This window comes from Carassius gibelio, chromosome A22 (assembly GCF_023724105.1).
Source record: "Carassius gibelio isolate Cgi1373 ecotype wild population from Czech Republic chromosome A22, carGib1.2-hapl.c, whole genome shotgun sequence".
NCBI classification, from domain to species: Eukaryota; Metazoa; Chordata; class Actinopteri; order Cypriniformes; family Cyprinidae; genus Carassius; species Carassius gibelio.
Genome location: NC_068392.1, coordinates 8,861,470 through 8,878,918, shown reverse-complemented (window position 1 = coordinate 8,878,918; position 17,449 = coordinate 8,861,470). Strand labels below are relative to the sequence as shown.

Sequence of the window (17,449 nt, the reverse complement as noted above, 5' to 3'; positions counted from 1 at the left end):
TGAATTACATTTGCTGCTTAATGGCAGTAACCTGAGCAGTGATCCTTTAAATTCTTCCTCTAATAAATGAAGAAATGAAGATAGAGCAGGGATGAGGAAACTCGGGAGAGAGTCTATAGGCTCAATGCGATGATAAAAAATGTTTTGCTGACTCAAAGTCCTTCTTTTTCTCTTGTTATTATGAGATTATAGTTTGTTTTTGCAACATGAACAAGTACGAACGAATTGCATCAATACTGCATCAACACTGAATTTGAGATCATCTCATCCCCACCAAGGCGAGCAGACAAGAAACTCCCAGCCTTGCAACTTGGATCATAGATCATTGTCGTGAAGAGGCTGAAGCACTAAAGCTTACTTTGCAGATCTTCTGGAGCAGTTGCTGGTGCACCCTGGGGTTTATTGGAAACCATATTGACCTGTGTGGCTTCCTCTCGGTCGAACTCACCATCTTTGCTCGGCTCCAGCTGAGCCCCCTCCACCTAGCCCTGTCTGTTGGCTTATCTACACCGAAACTAACGCTTTTCAACCCGAGGGCCTGATGCATGATGGGTGGGAATTGATTCAGAGGAGGGGGTGTAGGCGTTTGAAGTGAAAGAAGTGTTAAAATGTCCATAAATGTATGAGCTGTAAGGAATTGCCAGAAAGACGAAAGTGAGCAACTCAAACTATGCAATGATGGGTACGGTCTTCCATGCTCTTCTAATGGAGGAGGAATCTCTCAACCTTTCTTCTTGACTTCTTTTGTTTCCCGCGGCGGATGGGCTAGGGCCTCTCCAGTCTGCAAGGGGGAAATTGATTTTGCCACTCTCTCCAGTAAGAGGCCTGAGCTGATAAGGCAGAGGAGGCAACCTCGAGACCTGCAGACACGCTCGAAGCCTTCCAGAACCTTCAATCTCTCCCTCCTTCTTACCACCCTCCTTCTCTTCTTCTCATCTCAACCACTAGTATTACCTCTAATGCAAGCAGACCTTGTAACTGCAGCTAGATTGATGAGAGCCCATGCTCACACTGACAGCTGGAAACCAGGGAGTTTTTCTTCCCTAATGACACCCCTGACCGTGTGACTGAGTGACGTGGCGACGGTGAAATCATTTGGAGTCACGCCTCAGGTTTTTGCTATTACAAGTAGGAGATCTCGAAGTAAGAAGAGCTACATAGCAATATGAGAAGGACCGCTTGGTAGTACTAGCAATCCTGGTAATGGAGATTAATGAAGGTCTTCTTGAAGCCAAACAACTGATCTGAAGGGTCGGGTTGTGGTGGTTTTGTTTTAAGTAGGATTGTACTCTCATGGCCATTTAAAAGTCATTACTACGAGTTTTCGCTAACATTTGAAGTGTGCACATGAAGTCACGGTGCAACTGAAATATGACTGAGCAGATCTCCCGCGAAGGGTGTAGGATAGATGTAAGCTGCCCAAAGGGAACATGGCTTAGCGTAACTTTCTGTTTGGGTAGGATGTCGGCCCTACACCAGACTCAAAAAGTGAAATGACTCCCTTCACAAAAATAATAAGCTTAAAGAACAGGAAGAATTCGAACCGCAACGTTCTCCGAAGGTTCTTGCTTTTACAAATGCCGTTTTCCACGGAATCATATACATTTACATGAAAGGCCTTTTGCAGGTGGGCTGTAAACCTTTGGTGGGCAAAACAAATTAGTTTGAAACTTCGCTAGTGGATGTATGGCTCCAATAATTCATGCTGTCCAAAGAGAAGAGATCTGAGAGAATGCATTTTTGAATCATTTCGATGGTTCAAAGCGCCTAACCTGCACATCAATACAGCATTTAGTCTCATCCAGTGAATGTTTTAAAGGAGAGTCATAAATCATCCCAGCGTGTTATTATTTATTTATTGTTGTTTATTTATTCTGTGGCCTGAAGCTGCAGAAACTGACCAAGGGCTATTTTATTACTGTAGCAGGGAAATAAGTTACCAATTCGACTATAGGACACCACCCTTAATTTGAATATGTTAAAGAATGAAATGCATTGCGCTTTTCAGCCGTGAACAATTGTTCTAACATTGTGTTGTCATTTCGCAATGGTGTCTTGCAATATTAGGATCCAGCTTGTAGCAAGAAAGTGGTGAATAACTGTCAAAGTAAACAAAGTGGGTAACATTCTGCCATCCATTTATTTTACTTCTGAATGCCATGATATTTTTCTAAACTAGACATTTGGACAGATGTGGCTTAATGGTTAGTCAGTGAACAGTTCTTAAGAACCATTACTTTTCTTAATGTGAACTTTTAGTAAATTTAAGGACCTTTTTCCACTATCAATAATTTTTGTGCAATGAAAAGATTCAATGGAGGTTTAATGTTCTTCATGGAACCATAGATGCCAATAAATAATAGTTATTTTTAAAGTGTAGTTTCAAGGAATTTATCTAATTGTACAACATGCTTGGCCGTGCCATGGAAGTTCTCATCTCAAAGCAACTACAGTGAGAACAACCAAAAGATGGATTGAAACAGAAAAGAAAGCAAAAGGCAGATGTCCTGGAGTTCCTGGTATTCTGTTCAGCAAGATTGAAGGTGATGCAGAGCGCAGGAGCAAAACAGATGACTTGGCCTGCTATTGATTCCTGTGAAACAGCCGATTTACTGTCGGCCTGACACCACGCTGAAGAATTTCAACCCGTTTGACAAGCAGGGCCAGCCAAGGGAATGCTTGGCACTCGGAGGAGACAGTAGCCAACCTTAGCCCAGCAAGAAATATGGGATATCCAATCCGGCCGCCAATGCTCATACCCATCTGTTAGCTAGCCAACAGTTTCTGCTTGAGCAGTTTCCCATTGAGAATGGGCAAAACATTTCTATCTAGATACTTTAGATCGGTCGTAAGCCCCATGTCTCACCTGGTTGCCCGTTGACTGAATCATTGGCAAACAACATTGCTCTAAAATTTGCCCTGTGTATCATCACCTTAAGAGTATGTAGTCCGCGGTAAAATATTGTGGCATGTTCGTTTGCATTGACCCAAACTAATTTAATCCAGTTTTGACTATTTTATGCTGTCGGTGGTTGTGTGGAATCTGTAATCTTCACCACCCGCTAGGGACTTCTGGGATTGTCATTTTCTTTGGATCTAAAAAAGTTATTCACACCTGTAACATGGGAGACCGCTGCTCCCCCAATGAGCCATGTACAATATGCCATCTTAATCATATGTGCAATCAGATAAAAACATGAATAAGAAATGGAGCAACCTAGCTCACTTTCTTTCCATCTCTTGTGTGAACATCCTTACTGATCGGTATCTTTATTCCCTAGCAGGTGACACATTGTCGTATTAGGGGCCCCTTGTGCTTGCCTGTTCCCCTTGCCTTTTTTTCATAGCTGCTCTACTGACATCACTGGCCATGTGGGATGAGAGCAGGGCTTGGAAAGCAAAGCACGCTTGGCTGGAACCCGGCAGCCGGACAATGCAGCCTGTGTCCTCCTAAAGCGCCAGCTGGAGTGGAACTTCAAATCCTCTCTCCAACTTTTTCCTGTCTTTTTTTTCTCCTCTTTCTTCCCCTTCTACAGGCCTCAGTTCATCTCGCTCTGAAATTGCATTTCTCTTCTCGTCTGCTTCCCGTGCAGCAGTGGCTCACTGGGTAATCAGGGGGCAGTAATTACCGGGTTTGCTAACCCACTTTTAATGGTTGATCTGGGTGAAGTTTCCCGGTCTGCAGTTTCACTCAGGGGCCTCTGCTGTCAAAAATGCTTGTCAATAATATATTATCTCCTTTTTTTGAGTGGTCATTGTGGTCTGAACCTTGACATGTCTTTTGTGGTCTTGTCCAAAAAACAACTCCAGATACTGAAATGATTAAAAAAACAACACACTTTTCATTTTTAACATTACAGTAGAAGAGATTCATGTCAGAAATCTCAAAAAATGCAAGGATCGTCCATTTGTCAGGTCTTTTGACATGGTTGGATTGTAAATGTTCATGGGCAGATAGATGAGATTACTAATGACTGTGCTCCCGCTTCAGTTTTTACTCTGAAATAACTACTTGTTAATCACTTTTATATTGTCATTCGCCACATAAAAGCCGCCCATATGGGTCATGAAATATATTGTTGGAGACATCAAATCGGTTGAATTGCGGTTTTATGGCAGAGCTCCCCAGAGATGTGATTGATACCATAGCGCTTGGGATGTTGGAGTTGGCCTCATTTGGCCTTCCACTCTTTTGGAAGTGGATTTCAATGCAAAGCTAGCCAAATCAATCCTGTTGTGAAGTACATATGTGTGAGGTTTTCTCTAAGTAGCATTCAAAAGGTGCCGCATAACAGGAATGACCCATTTGCTTGTTTGCAAATTTTTATGCTCTGCTTACACAGGTGCTGTTTTAATTAAATGTTTGTATTACAATTTAAACATAAGTGAAACTTCAAAAGGCAGTCTTCTTGATCTGCTTTTTGATGTGACTGTGATGTATAGGTTAAATCAGGGTCACCATCGCTCCTCACTTTGTTCTCATGTTTCTTTTTCCCCTCTGTTTTTCTGTTTGTGTGTTTGCGTTGGTCTGCATTGCCCTCTGCAGGACCCTCTGGATGTTGCACGCTCTGTGATTGTCATCCGCTCTCTGGTGCCTGGAGGGGTGGCGGACAATCACGGGGGGCTCCTCCCGGGTGACCAGCTGGTTTTCGTCAATGACACTCATCTGGAAACATGCTCTCTGGCCCAGGCGGTAGAGGTCCTCAAATCTGCTCCGCCTGGGAGAGTCTACCTTGGAATCAGGAAACCACTGGTGGTAAGAGCCACTATGTAATTATGGCCTCATTCTGTTAACATTCAGAGCTGGAAGTGTTTATTTGAGTAAATATTTAAGATTGGTGGGTATTTCTTCAAAGTATTACTTTGGCTTGTGGAGCTTTATAGTGTTTAAAAGAGTGATTTTATATCTCACAATATGACTATATCTTATTTTAAACTTTATCTCACAATTTTTCTTTCAATTTTTGTGCTATGTAAATCAGATGTTTACCATAAATGTGAATTAGGTTACTGTTACACTGTTAGGTAAGCATTATAAAAGCATGTTTGGCTTTTGGTAGTTAAATGTTTGGTTCATCCTGCTATTGGCACAGTGTTATATATGATATGTCCGTTTAGTCACTGAGTTTATTTTGCATTGTTTTGTGTCTGAACTACACAGGCAGAGGTCAAAGGTAGTGGGCAGCAGTCCTCTTGGGCTGTAGAGGGCGCTGATGAGCAAACAACAGCAAAGCATTCCGTCACTCCATCTATGCAAGAGGTATTCAGAATACTCTTTTAGTTCACTTTTTTGAAAGCAGTTAATACTTATTTTTAGCATAAAATTGAACAAAAAATGACATTTGCAAAAGACTTTTAAATAAATGCTGTTATTTTGAGATTTCTATTAATTAAAAAAAAATATCATGGTTTCCACGAAATTTTACACTGTAACTGCTTTCAGCATTGATAATAAGAAATGTTTCTTGAGCAGAAAATCAGCATATTAGAATGATTTCTGAAGGATCATGTGACTTTGAAGACAGGAGCAATGATGCAAAAAATTAGGCTTTGCATCACTGGAATAATTTTAGAATAAATTAATAATAATAAAAAATGCTTCTTTAAAATAGTGATATTTCTCAATATTACTGTTTTTACAGTATTTTCAAGCAAATAAATGCAGCCTTGGTGAACATAAGAAACTCCTTTAAAAAAATTACACATTTTACAGATCCAAACCTTTTGAACCATAGTGTATATATATATATATATATATATATATATATATATATATATATATATATATATATATACACACATTACATAAATACTATAATCTTATATTCACATATACAGTATACCTTATAAAACATCCCACAGTTTTTTATACATATAAACTTTAAAACTCTGTTTTGATTTAAAAATTATTTAAAATATAATGTAAAAATAAAACATTAACTGTAACAAAAGCAGAAGTTAGTAAGCTTAAGTTAGGCTAAATGTTTTGTTGTCATGAGGAAAAAGTTGAAGACCCCTGGTCCATCATCTGAAAACACACTTATGTACATCAATATGTAGCAAAGAAACCCCAACTACAGTCGTTATTAACAAAGAGATCCCAAGCGAGAAAGAAAAAGAGCTCGAGCAAAAGAAGATGAGTGAGGAAAAAGAGGAACAAATGAGCGAGCCTCATGAGAGAAATCTTTTTAGAGCTGATGCATGACCCCTCTATGGGCCTTTGAAATGTACCATATTATCCTTGAATTTTAGCAAAGATGTAATTGAGGCGGCCGAGTCAAGTGCTGCCGTAAATCTACTCAAAACGAGACTAATTGCGCCATTAGGATTTTAGACTCGACACATTTTTCATGACAAATTGGTTCTGCTCGCTGCAAGGGTGAGTGAGAAAGGCGCTGAGTCGGCTTGTTGGAGCATCGTAGGGGAAAAGTGCGCTTTCAGCTCTTATGATCTGTATGTGTGTGGAAGAGGGAGAGGAGGACAAGCTCCGGCACCCTGTTGCAGGGATAGAAAGAGCTGCTTTGTATGCAGCAGACAGATGAGAGGTGAGATGTCTCTACCCTCCACGCCCACTCCAACATCAGACGTTTCTGTTAGCGGATAATTTAGGGGGGAGGAATGTTAAAAAGGGGTATAAAGTAGCATAGGGTTTCACTATCAGGAGTTTCGGGGGTGGGGTCGACTCAAAAAAATGAAACAAAGTTGGGCAGGTTTGGACTGAATTGAATACAGCACTTTTCTGAGTGCTTATGAAAGAATTTTTGCTTGTATTTGTTAGATGTAGCCATGTGGTTCAAGATTTAGTTTTTTTATCCAGAGAGGTTTGTGGGTTCAAATCCCTCAAGAGATTACTATCATAGTGCTATTAAAGGGATTTTTCAACCAAAAATTATCTCCTCAAAGTAATACATAGTCTTAGACTGAGTTTAGTTTAACTCTTGGACTAGCTTTCTATGAAAAAAAACTAAAGATACCATTTTTGAGCATGAATTATATAAATATGAACATTTAACAGGTTCGAGTTTAGCACAGCTCTTAGGCCTTGCTTTGACTAAAAATTGCATTTTTTTTTAGCATTGTTCATATAAATATGGACGTTTTAGCTTGTATTTTGGTTAATATAGCTCTGTGGTTCAAAATTTTGGATTGGTCGTCAGAAGGTTGCAGGGTCAAATTCCCCAAAAATTGGTATATATACTATTAACAATATAATAAATATTTGTCCTAGAAATCCAAATTCGGTTTTATTGGTCAAATTCTGACTTTTTATCTGTGGAACACTGAAATAGATGTTTAGCAGAATGTTCAAGCTGCTCTTTTCCATATTAAAGTGGTGGATTTATACTACTTTACTAACTCTTCTGACTTTTTCTTTGAGTGAGTAACAGACTAGAAATTTAACATCATTTTTGTTGTGGATAGGACTTTGGAAATGGCTCGGTCTTATCTGACGACCTGGATGAGGAGCCAGAGCTTATCCTGGACGCTGAGCCCCGCTACACCTCTCCCCTCACCACCATTGGCGTCCTGCCCGTCCTGGAGCGAGAGATGGCTGTAGATGAGGATGATGAAGAGCAGGAGATGGACACCATGAAGGACCAAGGGAGCTCCAAGGTCAAGGGCGACAGTCTGCCTTCATACTTGAGTGTTAAGACTCGCTCCTGGGAAGAGCCAACACCATCCAGCCCCTACAAGTTCAACAATCAACCAGATGCACAAGAACAGGTTTTACATTTAAATATTTTTTATTCCATTGAAATGAAATCCATTACAACAAATGATACCACACACAAAAACGAATGCGTTAAATTAATGAGAATTTTAAGTTGTCACAGTGAGAATTTTATTTTAAGAATATTCAAGGTATAATTTCTTTTTATTTTGGGGTGTGTTGAATTCTTGTGTTGTTTAGTTTCCAGAGGTGGATGATGAGCTTTGCACAAGCTTTGAGAAGATTCAGCTGCAGCTCCCGCAAATTCCCCTTAGTGAGTATTTGTCTTCGAAACAAGGCTTATTTCAGTCTTAATATACTGTAGTTCATTGCAGTTTGACATTTATTATACATCTGTTCTCAGGTCAGTCTGCCACATGGATCGAGGCAGCAGACAGCGAGGCAGACTCAGAGCTTACCTTGACCGACACAGACACAGAGTGAGTCTCCATCTGTAATAAACACACACACACACACACACACACACACACGTCTCTATCCGTCACTCAGCTTACTTCTGTTTATCAACAAATTGCCATGTTGTCATTGGTTTAGTTTGGTTTAGGGGACAACATTTTAAAATCACAACGCGATTATGACTTATTATGCGATTATGAATTTTTGGTCCTTGTTTTCATCAGGTGCCCTGTGTGGAATTTTAATTACTGTGATTATGTTTTCTAATGGAATGATAACTCCACCTGCTGGACAGATGTGGTGCTTAAATATTAACAAGGGCCGTTAATAAACTAGAATTTTAAAGATGTAAAAATAAGATTCAAATTAAGCAGGTAATCATAAATTAGAGATGAGATGTGTGTGAGAGAGACTGCTTTTTGGTTTATGCACATACATGTTTTTGGAAATAATTAACACATTAATAATTTTTTCACTGCACAATATTGATCTTCAGAAAGGGAAAATATTTGCACTATTATTAAATTATGAATAAACTATAAATGTTCTAAATAAATATAATTAAATAACATAAATCTAACAATAAATAATAATAATAAACTCTTTATAAAATAGCAATATAATAATGTATTTTCTATAATATAATAATTATATTATAATGTTGTATTATTATTTGTTTTCTAGAGCACTTTCTCTGCAATTTGTTAAGCTCAAAGCACTTCTAGTTGTATGTTCTAGCTCTGTTTATTTAATGATTTTAATAGGGACAGGAAGTAATGCTGATTGATTTAATGTTTTTGTATCAGAAATTTTAAATCAAGTAAGTTTATAAGCTGTTGGATGGCTTTGCTCCGCTCCTCTTTATAAATTATTAATCATACTTTATTCTTCCCTGATATTACAATGGAATTTATTTGTTCATGCTGTTTAATCAAGTGAAATATTTAAGAAATAATTTCACTTGCTTTTGTGAACGCAGATCTGAGATGGTTAATGTGAGTGTGATTAAGTCAGAATCGCTGTTTATTCTGCATAAACCTGCTTCAATCTAGCATATGTGACTAAGACTGAGTCTGGGACTGTAATACATCTTTGAGGGATTTGTGCGCTCTTTCTCTCTGCAGAACTGCACAGCGCACTTCCTCTTGCAGCAGGAAGAGAAGAAAACAGGGGCCTGCCGGTTCAATGAGAGAAGGCCACAGGTAGCAAACTCTGCATCATTAAGAATCATTGATGTTTTATAATTTGATGGTAAGTTTAAGAATGATGCTTTTTATTATGACTGTAAAGTAAATGTATTGTCTGCAGTGATCTGCCTGAAAGAGAGGAGGGAGAAGGTGAGGAGACACCTGCGTTCAGTCACTGGGGTCCCCCACGCAGGTAAAAACACTGAAGAGTTTCTGTCAATCAGGAGATTTCCATGGAGATTTTTACTCACTCTCTCACTCACTCACTCCCTCACTCACTCTTTCACTCACTCACTCTCTCACTCACACTCACTCTCACTTACTCTCTCACTCACTCACTTTCTCTTTCACTCACTCACTCTCTCACTCACACACTCTCACTCCCACTCTCTCACTATCAGTGTATATATATATATATATATATATATATATATATATATATATAATTTTTTTTTTTTTTTTTTCAATGTCTGCTAATGTAGCTCAGTTTATTGTGATAAGGACAGGAAGTGATGTGCTGATTTGATGTTTTTGTATCCATGATAATAAATCAAATAAGCCTCTGCTCTTCTTTTTTTTATATTATTATATGATATTATATTATATAAGGATGCACCAAAATGAAAATTCTGTGCCGAAACCGACATTTCTGGATGCACTTTTTAATAATTATAATATATTAAATTATATCATATTATATTATACTATGTCTATCTAGGTGTGTGTGTGTATGTGTATATATATATCCTGTAATATTTTAAAGTTACAATAAATAATAAATAACAATTATTTTTTTTTTATTATTGTATCTATTTATTTTAATAAAATGTCTTTTTTTCCTAGAGTGGAGGTGTGGCCAGAGCCGCAGGAGTCTCTGGGTATCAGTATAGTGGGCGGCCGCACCGTTATAAAGAGGCTGAAGAACGGAGAGGAACTGAAGGGCATTTTCATCAAACAGGTGCTGCCAGACAGCCCAGCTGGACGCACGGGTGCCCTTAAAACAGGAGACAAGATCTTACAGGTCTGAGAGCAACACACAGACACCTTCAGGCGCATTTGCTCTTAATATAGCCACTTCATCTGTTGACATTACATTATTCTGGTCTTTTCTGCTTCCTTACCATTTTAAAGGGGTCATATTCTGTGTTTTGTTGCTTTTATTTATCCCCGAATCTGCCTAGAAAGGTTTTCTGGCACTAAAAATGGCTTTACTTGATTTCCCACTACTCTTGCTACTATACGTTACACCTATAACAATGTGTAAATTATCTTTTTATGATGTGCGCATAGTTTTTTTTTTGCAAAATAAACAAGAAAATCCTGCAAGTCCCTTTTAAATCCCCTCTTATCTCTTTCTCCTCCTTCTGTCCTCTCTTTCTTTTTTTTCCTCCGTCCTTTGTATTAAATAGGTTTGTGGAGTGGACTTGCAGAATGCCAGCCATGAGGAGGCAGTACAGGCTATCAAAGCGGCGTCCAGTCCCGTGGTCTTCGTCGTGCAGAGCCTGTCCTCCACTCCACGGGTAAACCTGCCATTTCAAACTCCTTTTAAAACGCCGTCCCCTCCTCCTGCCTCTGTGCACCTCAGATATGAACCCCTCCCTTGTTCATGCTTGAGTGCTCTCATTTATGAAAACGGGGCCAATTCATTTCCAGTTCAACAATATTAAATCCACTCAGGGCTGGTAAATGACGGTGCACTCTTGGGCCACTTCCTGACGCCGCTCTGCCATTAAAGATCTAGTTGCCTTTTGATTGCTTGTAGCCCCTAGTATTTTTCTATAGCCCCTTTCACACTTATAGTCTGTAAGAGATCATGTGTGAATATGACCTTTTAAAAAATACCTCTAAGTTCGTTCTAACGCGGATGGTGCATTTACTCCGCGTTGTTTACGGAAGTCAAAGAAATGTATAAAGTCATCTAATACGATGGGCCAAAAGCAGCTAAATAAATGTGAACGTTTGACACATTTTGGTATTTTGATACTGATGTGTGAATGGTGCTTTACTGCAAAGATGGAACATCAGTTTACTTCCGGTAATTTTACGGCAATTTATTGGTGTTACTGTGCAAAAGGAGCCTCTATGTTGTAGTAAATATGGTTCTTTCATCTTTTAACTCTCAGGCATTCTTTTATTTAATTTTTTATGTGTGTCCTTGTCTTTGCATAAGGGAAAAAAGCTTAACAAAACACAAATAAATGCTGTAGTTGTTCGCTAACACATTTAGCCATGCTGCTCGTGTAGGAGATTCAAGTTGGAAATCATCCCGTGTTGTATTTTCATGAAGCTGTCTCTTTCTTTTATTTCTGCTGTTTGACTAGGGTGACCACCCGTCCCGCGTAGCGCGTGCGCGCACAGCGTTTGAAGCCCAATTCATGCGTCCCACAAATTGAGACTGTCACGCATAATCAATGCTTGCTCAAAAAAAGTTGGTCGCTCATCTATAATCTAGATGAACGACCAACGGTCGACAAGTCGATCTTGGAAACATTTTAAGTCGATCGCGAAGATTTTTCAAAATCTGAGAAAAAAAGGTGCAAGCCTCCGGTGCGAGTTGAGAGGTGCAATGCCTCCGCTGACTGCGCGCGCACATCCCGAAACAGACGAGACATTTATACTTAACGCAACTGTTTTAGACTGAAAACCAGACCATACAACTGATTTAGACGCGGGTGCTGGTGTGACGAGATGTACTAATATCCGTCTGCCTGGGCATGATTGTTTTAGGCCTGTAATTGATTGATTATTGAGGTAATAGGGATGGCACGGTTCGCTGGAAAAAAAAAACAGTTTCTGTTGATGCATGCACATTCTGGCTTCCCAGACATTACAAAAATATGAGAGGAAAAAAAAAAAACCTGGATAAATCATTCACTCTTGTTCAACGTGAATGCTGTATATGAGCAGTAATTTATTCTTAAAGTGAATAAATTGTAATGAAAAATAAATAAAATTAAATAGCTAAAGTAAATCGTAAGTGGAAGTGCATATGTCAATTCTGTCATGAGCATACATCAGCAATTACACGTTTAGGGGAATAGGGCATTATTAGTATACCATGTAAGGTGGTATGTGCAGAAATGGGTAAACCACTATCATTGAGTCTGCCCATGGGGTGGGGGCACTAATATTCAGATACTGTAATACAATTTTTAAAAAATTCTATAAATGATAAAAATCACAAGTATTTAGTAATAGTGATTACTCAAATTACTGAAATATTTTAATGTATATTTATGCTGGATATCAATCAGTAATGTCACTGTAATGGACGGTAGAAAGTTCAGGAATGAATGGTATCCCATTTATGACAGAATAGAGTGCCACATTGTTTATTGTTTTCTTCACATTTCTAGCCTTTGGTAACAACGATTCAAAATGGACCGTTTCAAGTGACTGGGGAAAAAGACGTCAGAACCACATTTCTGATTAAAAATAAAATAGGCCTTCAACTGATCGCCATTAAAATATATATATATATAATATTATAAAAAATGTTTTTATTTTATTTATTTATTTATTTATTTATTTTTTTACCCACCTTGACTCATGGTATATATGCAAACAAAAATGTCTTAAGGTCTTGCAATAATATATCTGTAAGCCTTAATAGAAACATTTAAATATTGTAATAAAATTGCATAAATGTACAAATAATACATGTAATGTTAATAAATAACCATATGCATTAATTAAGAATTAATAGTAATTATATTAAATGCATATGAAAATGGAAAGTTAATTACACAAATTAGTTCAATACACAAAAAAATATTTATTATGTATTAACAAAATCATTCAACCAATTATGTCCCAGGCCAGTATGTTTTTTTTATTTCTTATTCTAAGTAATCTTTACATAACAAAACACAGTTGAATATAGGAAGTGTGACTGAAATGTGAGGAGGAAATATGCATCTCTAGAGACCTACTGGATGATTGTGGCCTCACAATATTGTGGTCGGGAGCAGCATGCAAGCCTCCAGCAGCATCGTTATTAAGGAACTGTGTGATTTGAGGGCAGAAGCTCTTCTGAACCTGTCTGTGTCGACCTTAAGGCTGCGGTTGCATCTTGTGCACCAGCGAGCAGAGCTGTTGTTTAATATAACGTAATGATTTTTCGGGCTTTAGCTCGGATGTGCTGTAGGTTGGGTAATTCGACCTCATCATATATACAGCCAGAGGATCTTGTGCTGCTCTCATGCCATTCACTAATCCCTCCTGATTAGATGCTTTCAATAGTAATAGCGACAATAACGGCATGTCAAAGATTGATGTGTTTCTCTGTCTGAGATAATTGATTTGGTTCGCTCTCAGTCCCAGTCAGGGAATGCACATCTCTAGAGCTGATGTGTCCCGGTTTGTTATCCGTGAGGTTGACTGTCTGCATCTATGTGTGTGTGTTCTCAGCCTGTTTCAGTGATGGCCTCCAGCATTAGACAGCACAAGGCTAAGAGGAAAGAAGCCCAGGTGAGTTACAAGCCTGAGCTCTGCACAAGCTCACGCATGAGTTCTGGCTCTTTCACCTTCAGCTCTGGCCCTCTCAACCCAGGTCCTGTGAGAATATGCATATACTGACAGATGTTGTAAATAGAGCTGTTAGTTATTTAGTGTGTGTTATTTAAAAGTGGTGAAATAAAAATTAACTCAATCTCTTTATTTTATTGCACCATTATATTAAAATACTTGTTAATAATAGTTCAACATTTTTAGATTTTTTTTATTTGAATCTTTTGATATTGAGAATCCTTATCCAAAGTTAAACCTTAATTATCAAAAAAAAAAAAAAAAAAAAAAAAAAAAAATTATTAGAATTTAAAAAACGTTATTTCCAGGTTTAATTTGGATTTTGAATGCTACATTTTATATCGGTGCATAAACTGAGAGATAATAATAAGCAAGATTCTTTTTTTATTATTTTATTTTCATTTGAATTTAATTATTGTATTTGTAATAGTTTTTGCCCCTTTAAAAAAAAATTCTTTATTACAAAATGTTCATGGCAAATTGTACATTTAAAAACTAAAATGGATTTTGAATGCTAGATTTTCTGTGTGGTATCAGACTGTCATTAATACAAAACAAGATTTTTAAAAAAATGTATGCAATCTTGCTAAAACTGTCGTTTTAATTAATATAGTAAAATAAAAAAGATTAAAATTAAATTAAATATAAGATTTCTGAAGACATAATATTGGCTGTCTTTGTTAGAGCTCAAGACAGCTGCATTCACTGCAATATGATTCTCACTGGAACTGCAGAGTCCATAATGATCTGTTATTAGGTCCCAGCTGTCACAGATGTCTGTGTGTCCACTAGTGTAAGTGTCTGAGGCTGATTTCCACTCACATCAAAGCACGACCTATCACAATCTGGTTCAACCCTCGCTGCGTGCCAGAATCAAGAGAGAAAATGAAAGAAAGAGGACAAATGTGCACCAGCAAGCCCATGTTTCTGAGAAATGGTGTCTCTTCCCAAGAGACCTGCAGAAGAATCCAGGTTTTGAATCTTCTAGATACCTCCGGTGTCGCTGTATTTTGATTAAAGCGGTTTTATCTAGCAATTAATTTGAAATGACAGTAATTTGCCTAATTGCTCCTTCATCCATTAGTTGCATTCGGCTCCCGAGGCTACGTGATTATTCACCACAATCAGAATATGGGGCTCTCTAATTACACCCCACAAATTTAATTAACATTTCAGCTCGTATCTGAAGACAAACTCACTCTGCTTTCTATTTCGGGTAGTACATTCAGAAAGAAAATGGAAATTTAGCTTTAAAAAGGAAACCGAAACAGACTAAATGGAACAATTTACTTTTATAGTGAGTTATATACCCCCTACATATTATGTACAAAATTGTTTGCAAACATAGGAAAATTAGCCTTGACTGCTAATTCCTTTATTCACATCTGTTCTTCCTACTTCTGATTCTTCCATCACTTAGTTATTAATCAGCAGTAAGTGCAGCTCTCAGGAGCAGTGAAACATTACAGCATCATTCTGTAAGCGCTGCTAACAGCTGATTAATGCTAATAGACCCAATAGAGGCAGCTAGCTAACATTAGCTACTATAGCTGCTGCTCTGTTGACAGATTGTTTGATTAGACACGGTTCTCGCTGGTCAAGTGTGTTATTTAGCCTGTATGTTCAATGTATTTTTAATCTACTCAGAACTTCCTAGAAATCGCATAGCAACATGGTAAAAATAAATCAGAACACCCTACAGAAAGCATAGTAACGTGCAAAAAAAATACTTAGAGCACCCTATAAATTATGTAGCATGTTAAAGTACTCAAAAACCTCTAGAAATTATGTGGGGGTTTGCAAAAACTCTAGAAATGGCATATTAATGTTCTAAAAACTACTCGGGACACTCTAGAAATCACACATTTATGTGTTAACTACTACAAACACTCAGCAGTTCTCAATTCCATTCCTCGTGCCATCCAATTACGTGCACTTGCTAGCCTGTTCCATTTACGTGTTCTCCGTATGCTAAAGAGGAGTCTCACCTAGCCTCTGAAGGAAGTGACTTGGAAGGATCAGTCCAACCAAGGAAGTATCCTTGACATTGAGAAACGCCTCATGTCAGAGCTCACTTCTAATGAGCTGATTATCTGAATCAGGTGTGTTTACAAAGAGAGACATACAAAATGTGGAATTGAGAACCGCTGCTCTAGACTTCACACATAAGATGTTCTAAAAACTACAAACACTCTAAAAATCACACATTAATTTTCTAAAAACTACTCTGAACATTCTAGAAATCACATTGATGTTCTTAAAAACTACTCCAAACACTCTACAAATCCCACACAGTGATGTTCTAAAAACTACAAACAATCTAGAAATCACACAGTGAAGTTCTAAAAACTACAATCTAGAAATCACACAGTGAAGTTCTAAAAACTACAATCTAGAAATCACACAGTGAAGTTCTAAAAACTACTCTCAACAATCTAGAAATCACATAAATGTCCTTAATAACTACTCTGAACACTCTAGAAATCCCACATTGATGTAAAAAAAAAAAAAACAACCTACAAACACTCTAGAAATCCCACATTGAAGTTCTAAAAACTACAAACACTAGAAATCACCGGGGTGTAAAGTAACGAATTACAAATACTCACGTTACTATAAGTTGTTTTTATCAGAAATAGTACTTTGAGTAGTTTAAAAATGTTGTACTTTTACTTTAGTACATTTTAATGCATTTAATTTTAAATGATGGGTCTTTACTTTTACTCTGCTATTTTCCTTCCGTTTGTGGTCGTGACATGCTTGTTTTGATTTGATTTTCATCCATCAACGTGACTCACGTCTCGTGACTCTCGTCAAATCAAATTGTGTATGCTACTGTTACTCATGGCTGCTGAAAGCGCATTCTTCAAGCATCAATTCCATTATCGGCATATTCCTCTAATATGTTATTTTTGGATTTTTGCTTACTAAATGATCTGTATAGACTAGCCTATCTACAGAGCCCAAAATTTGGTGTGAGGTCGCAGGTATTGCGTACAATGTTAATAATCCCGCAAGTGCCTCATTTATTACTTGGTAAATTAATTCCCATTTACTTCAGTATAGAGAGAGAGACACACCATCCTGCAGCAGTCATTTGGAGAAGTTGGCAGCTTGTTGACTCCTGATGAGTTTGAGCACGTTGCGCGCTGTGAAAAAGTTTGTTGGGAACACTCTAAAATGTGGAAATAATGTACCAGATTCAGTATGCATCTTATTGATGAACCGTGGTGTTAATATACTGCATTTGTGTCAGCGCGTGATGTAATAAGTCAGCTCATTAATAAACAATGTTTTTTATTAATTTTATACAATCCACCTTCATTTAGCAAGTGCACTCATGCAAAAAATATTTAAGTTCAATGCTTGTTGTTCCATTCAGATGTAGATGCTGCTAATAGAGCAGCTTTTTCATAATTAAGAATGTTCCTTATAAATTGTAGAATCAGCATAACAAGTTAAGTAAATGTTGTCCTGCTTCTAGAACAATATGCATTTATGTTAAAATTATAACATAAATTATCATGTTTATGATTCTCATTTCTTTATCACAAAACAGTAAAACTGGCACCATTTGGAGAGAATAATGGTTTTATATTGTTTGCAT

General features: G+C 37.6%; 1 protein-coding gene across 9 annotated transcripts in view; it reads left to right on the top strand.

Moving 5' to 3' along the window:
• LOC127942583 (inaD-like protein) overlaps positions 1-17,449 on the top strand; it is a 91,577-nt gene that overhangs the window by 22,215 nt on the left and 51,913 nt on the right. For 5 of the 9 annotated variants that reach the window (XM_052538401.1, XM_052538397.1, XM_052538400.1 and 2 more), the window contains exons 20-29: positions 4,547-4,756; positions 5,162-5,260; positions 7,423-7,725; positions 7,913-7,985; positions 8,076-8,151; positions 9,253-9,330; positions 9,437-9,508; positions 10,159-10,336; positions 10,725-10,835; positions 13,726-13,785. In XM_052538401.1, the coding sequence (XP_052394361.1) occupies positions 4,547-4,756; positions 5,162-5,260; positions 7,423-7,725; positions 7,913-7,985; positions 8,076-8,151; positions 9,253-9,330; positions 9,437-9,508; positions 10,159-10,336; positions 10,725-10,835; positions 13,726-13,785 (1,260 nt within the window). The remainder of the gene's footprint in view (positions 1-4,546; positions 4,757-5,161; positions 5,261-7,422; positions 7,726-7,912; positions 7,986-8,075; positions 8,152-9,252; positions 9,331-9,436; positions 9,509-10,158; positions 10,337-10,724; positions 10,836-13,725; positions 13,786-17,449) is intronic. The other 4 variants (XM_052538398.1, XM_052538403.1, XM_052538399.1 and 1 more) reach the window with 2 other exon arrangements.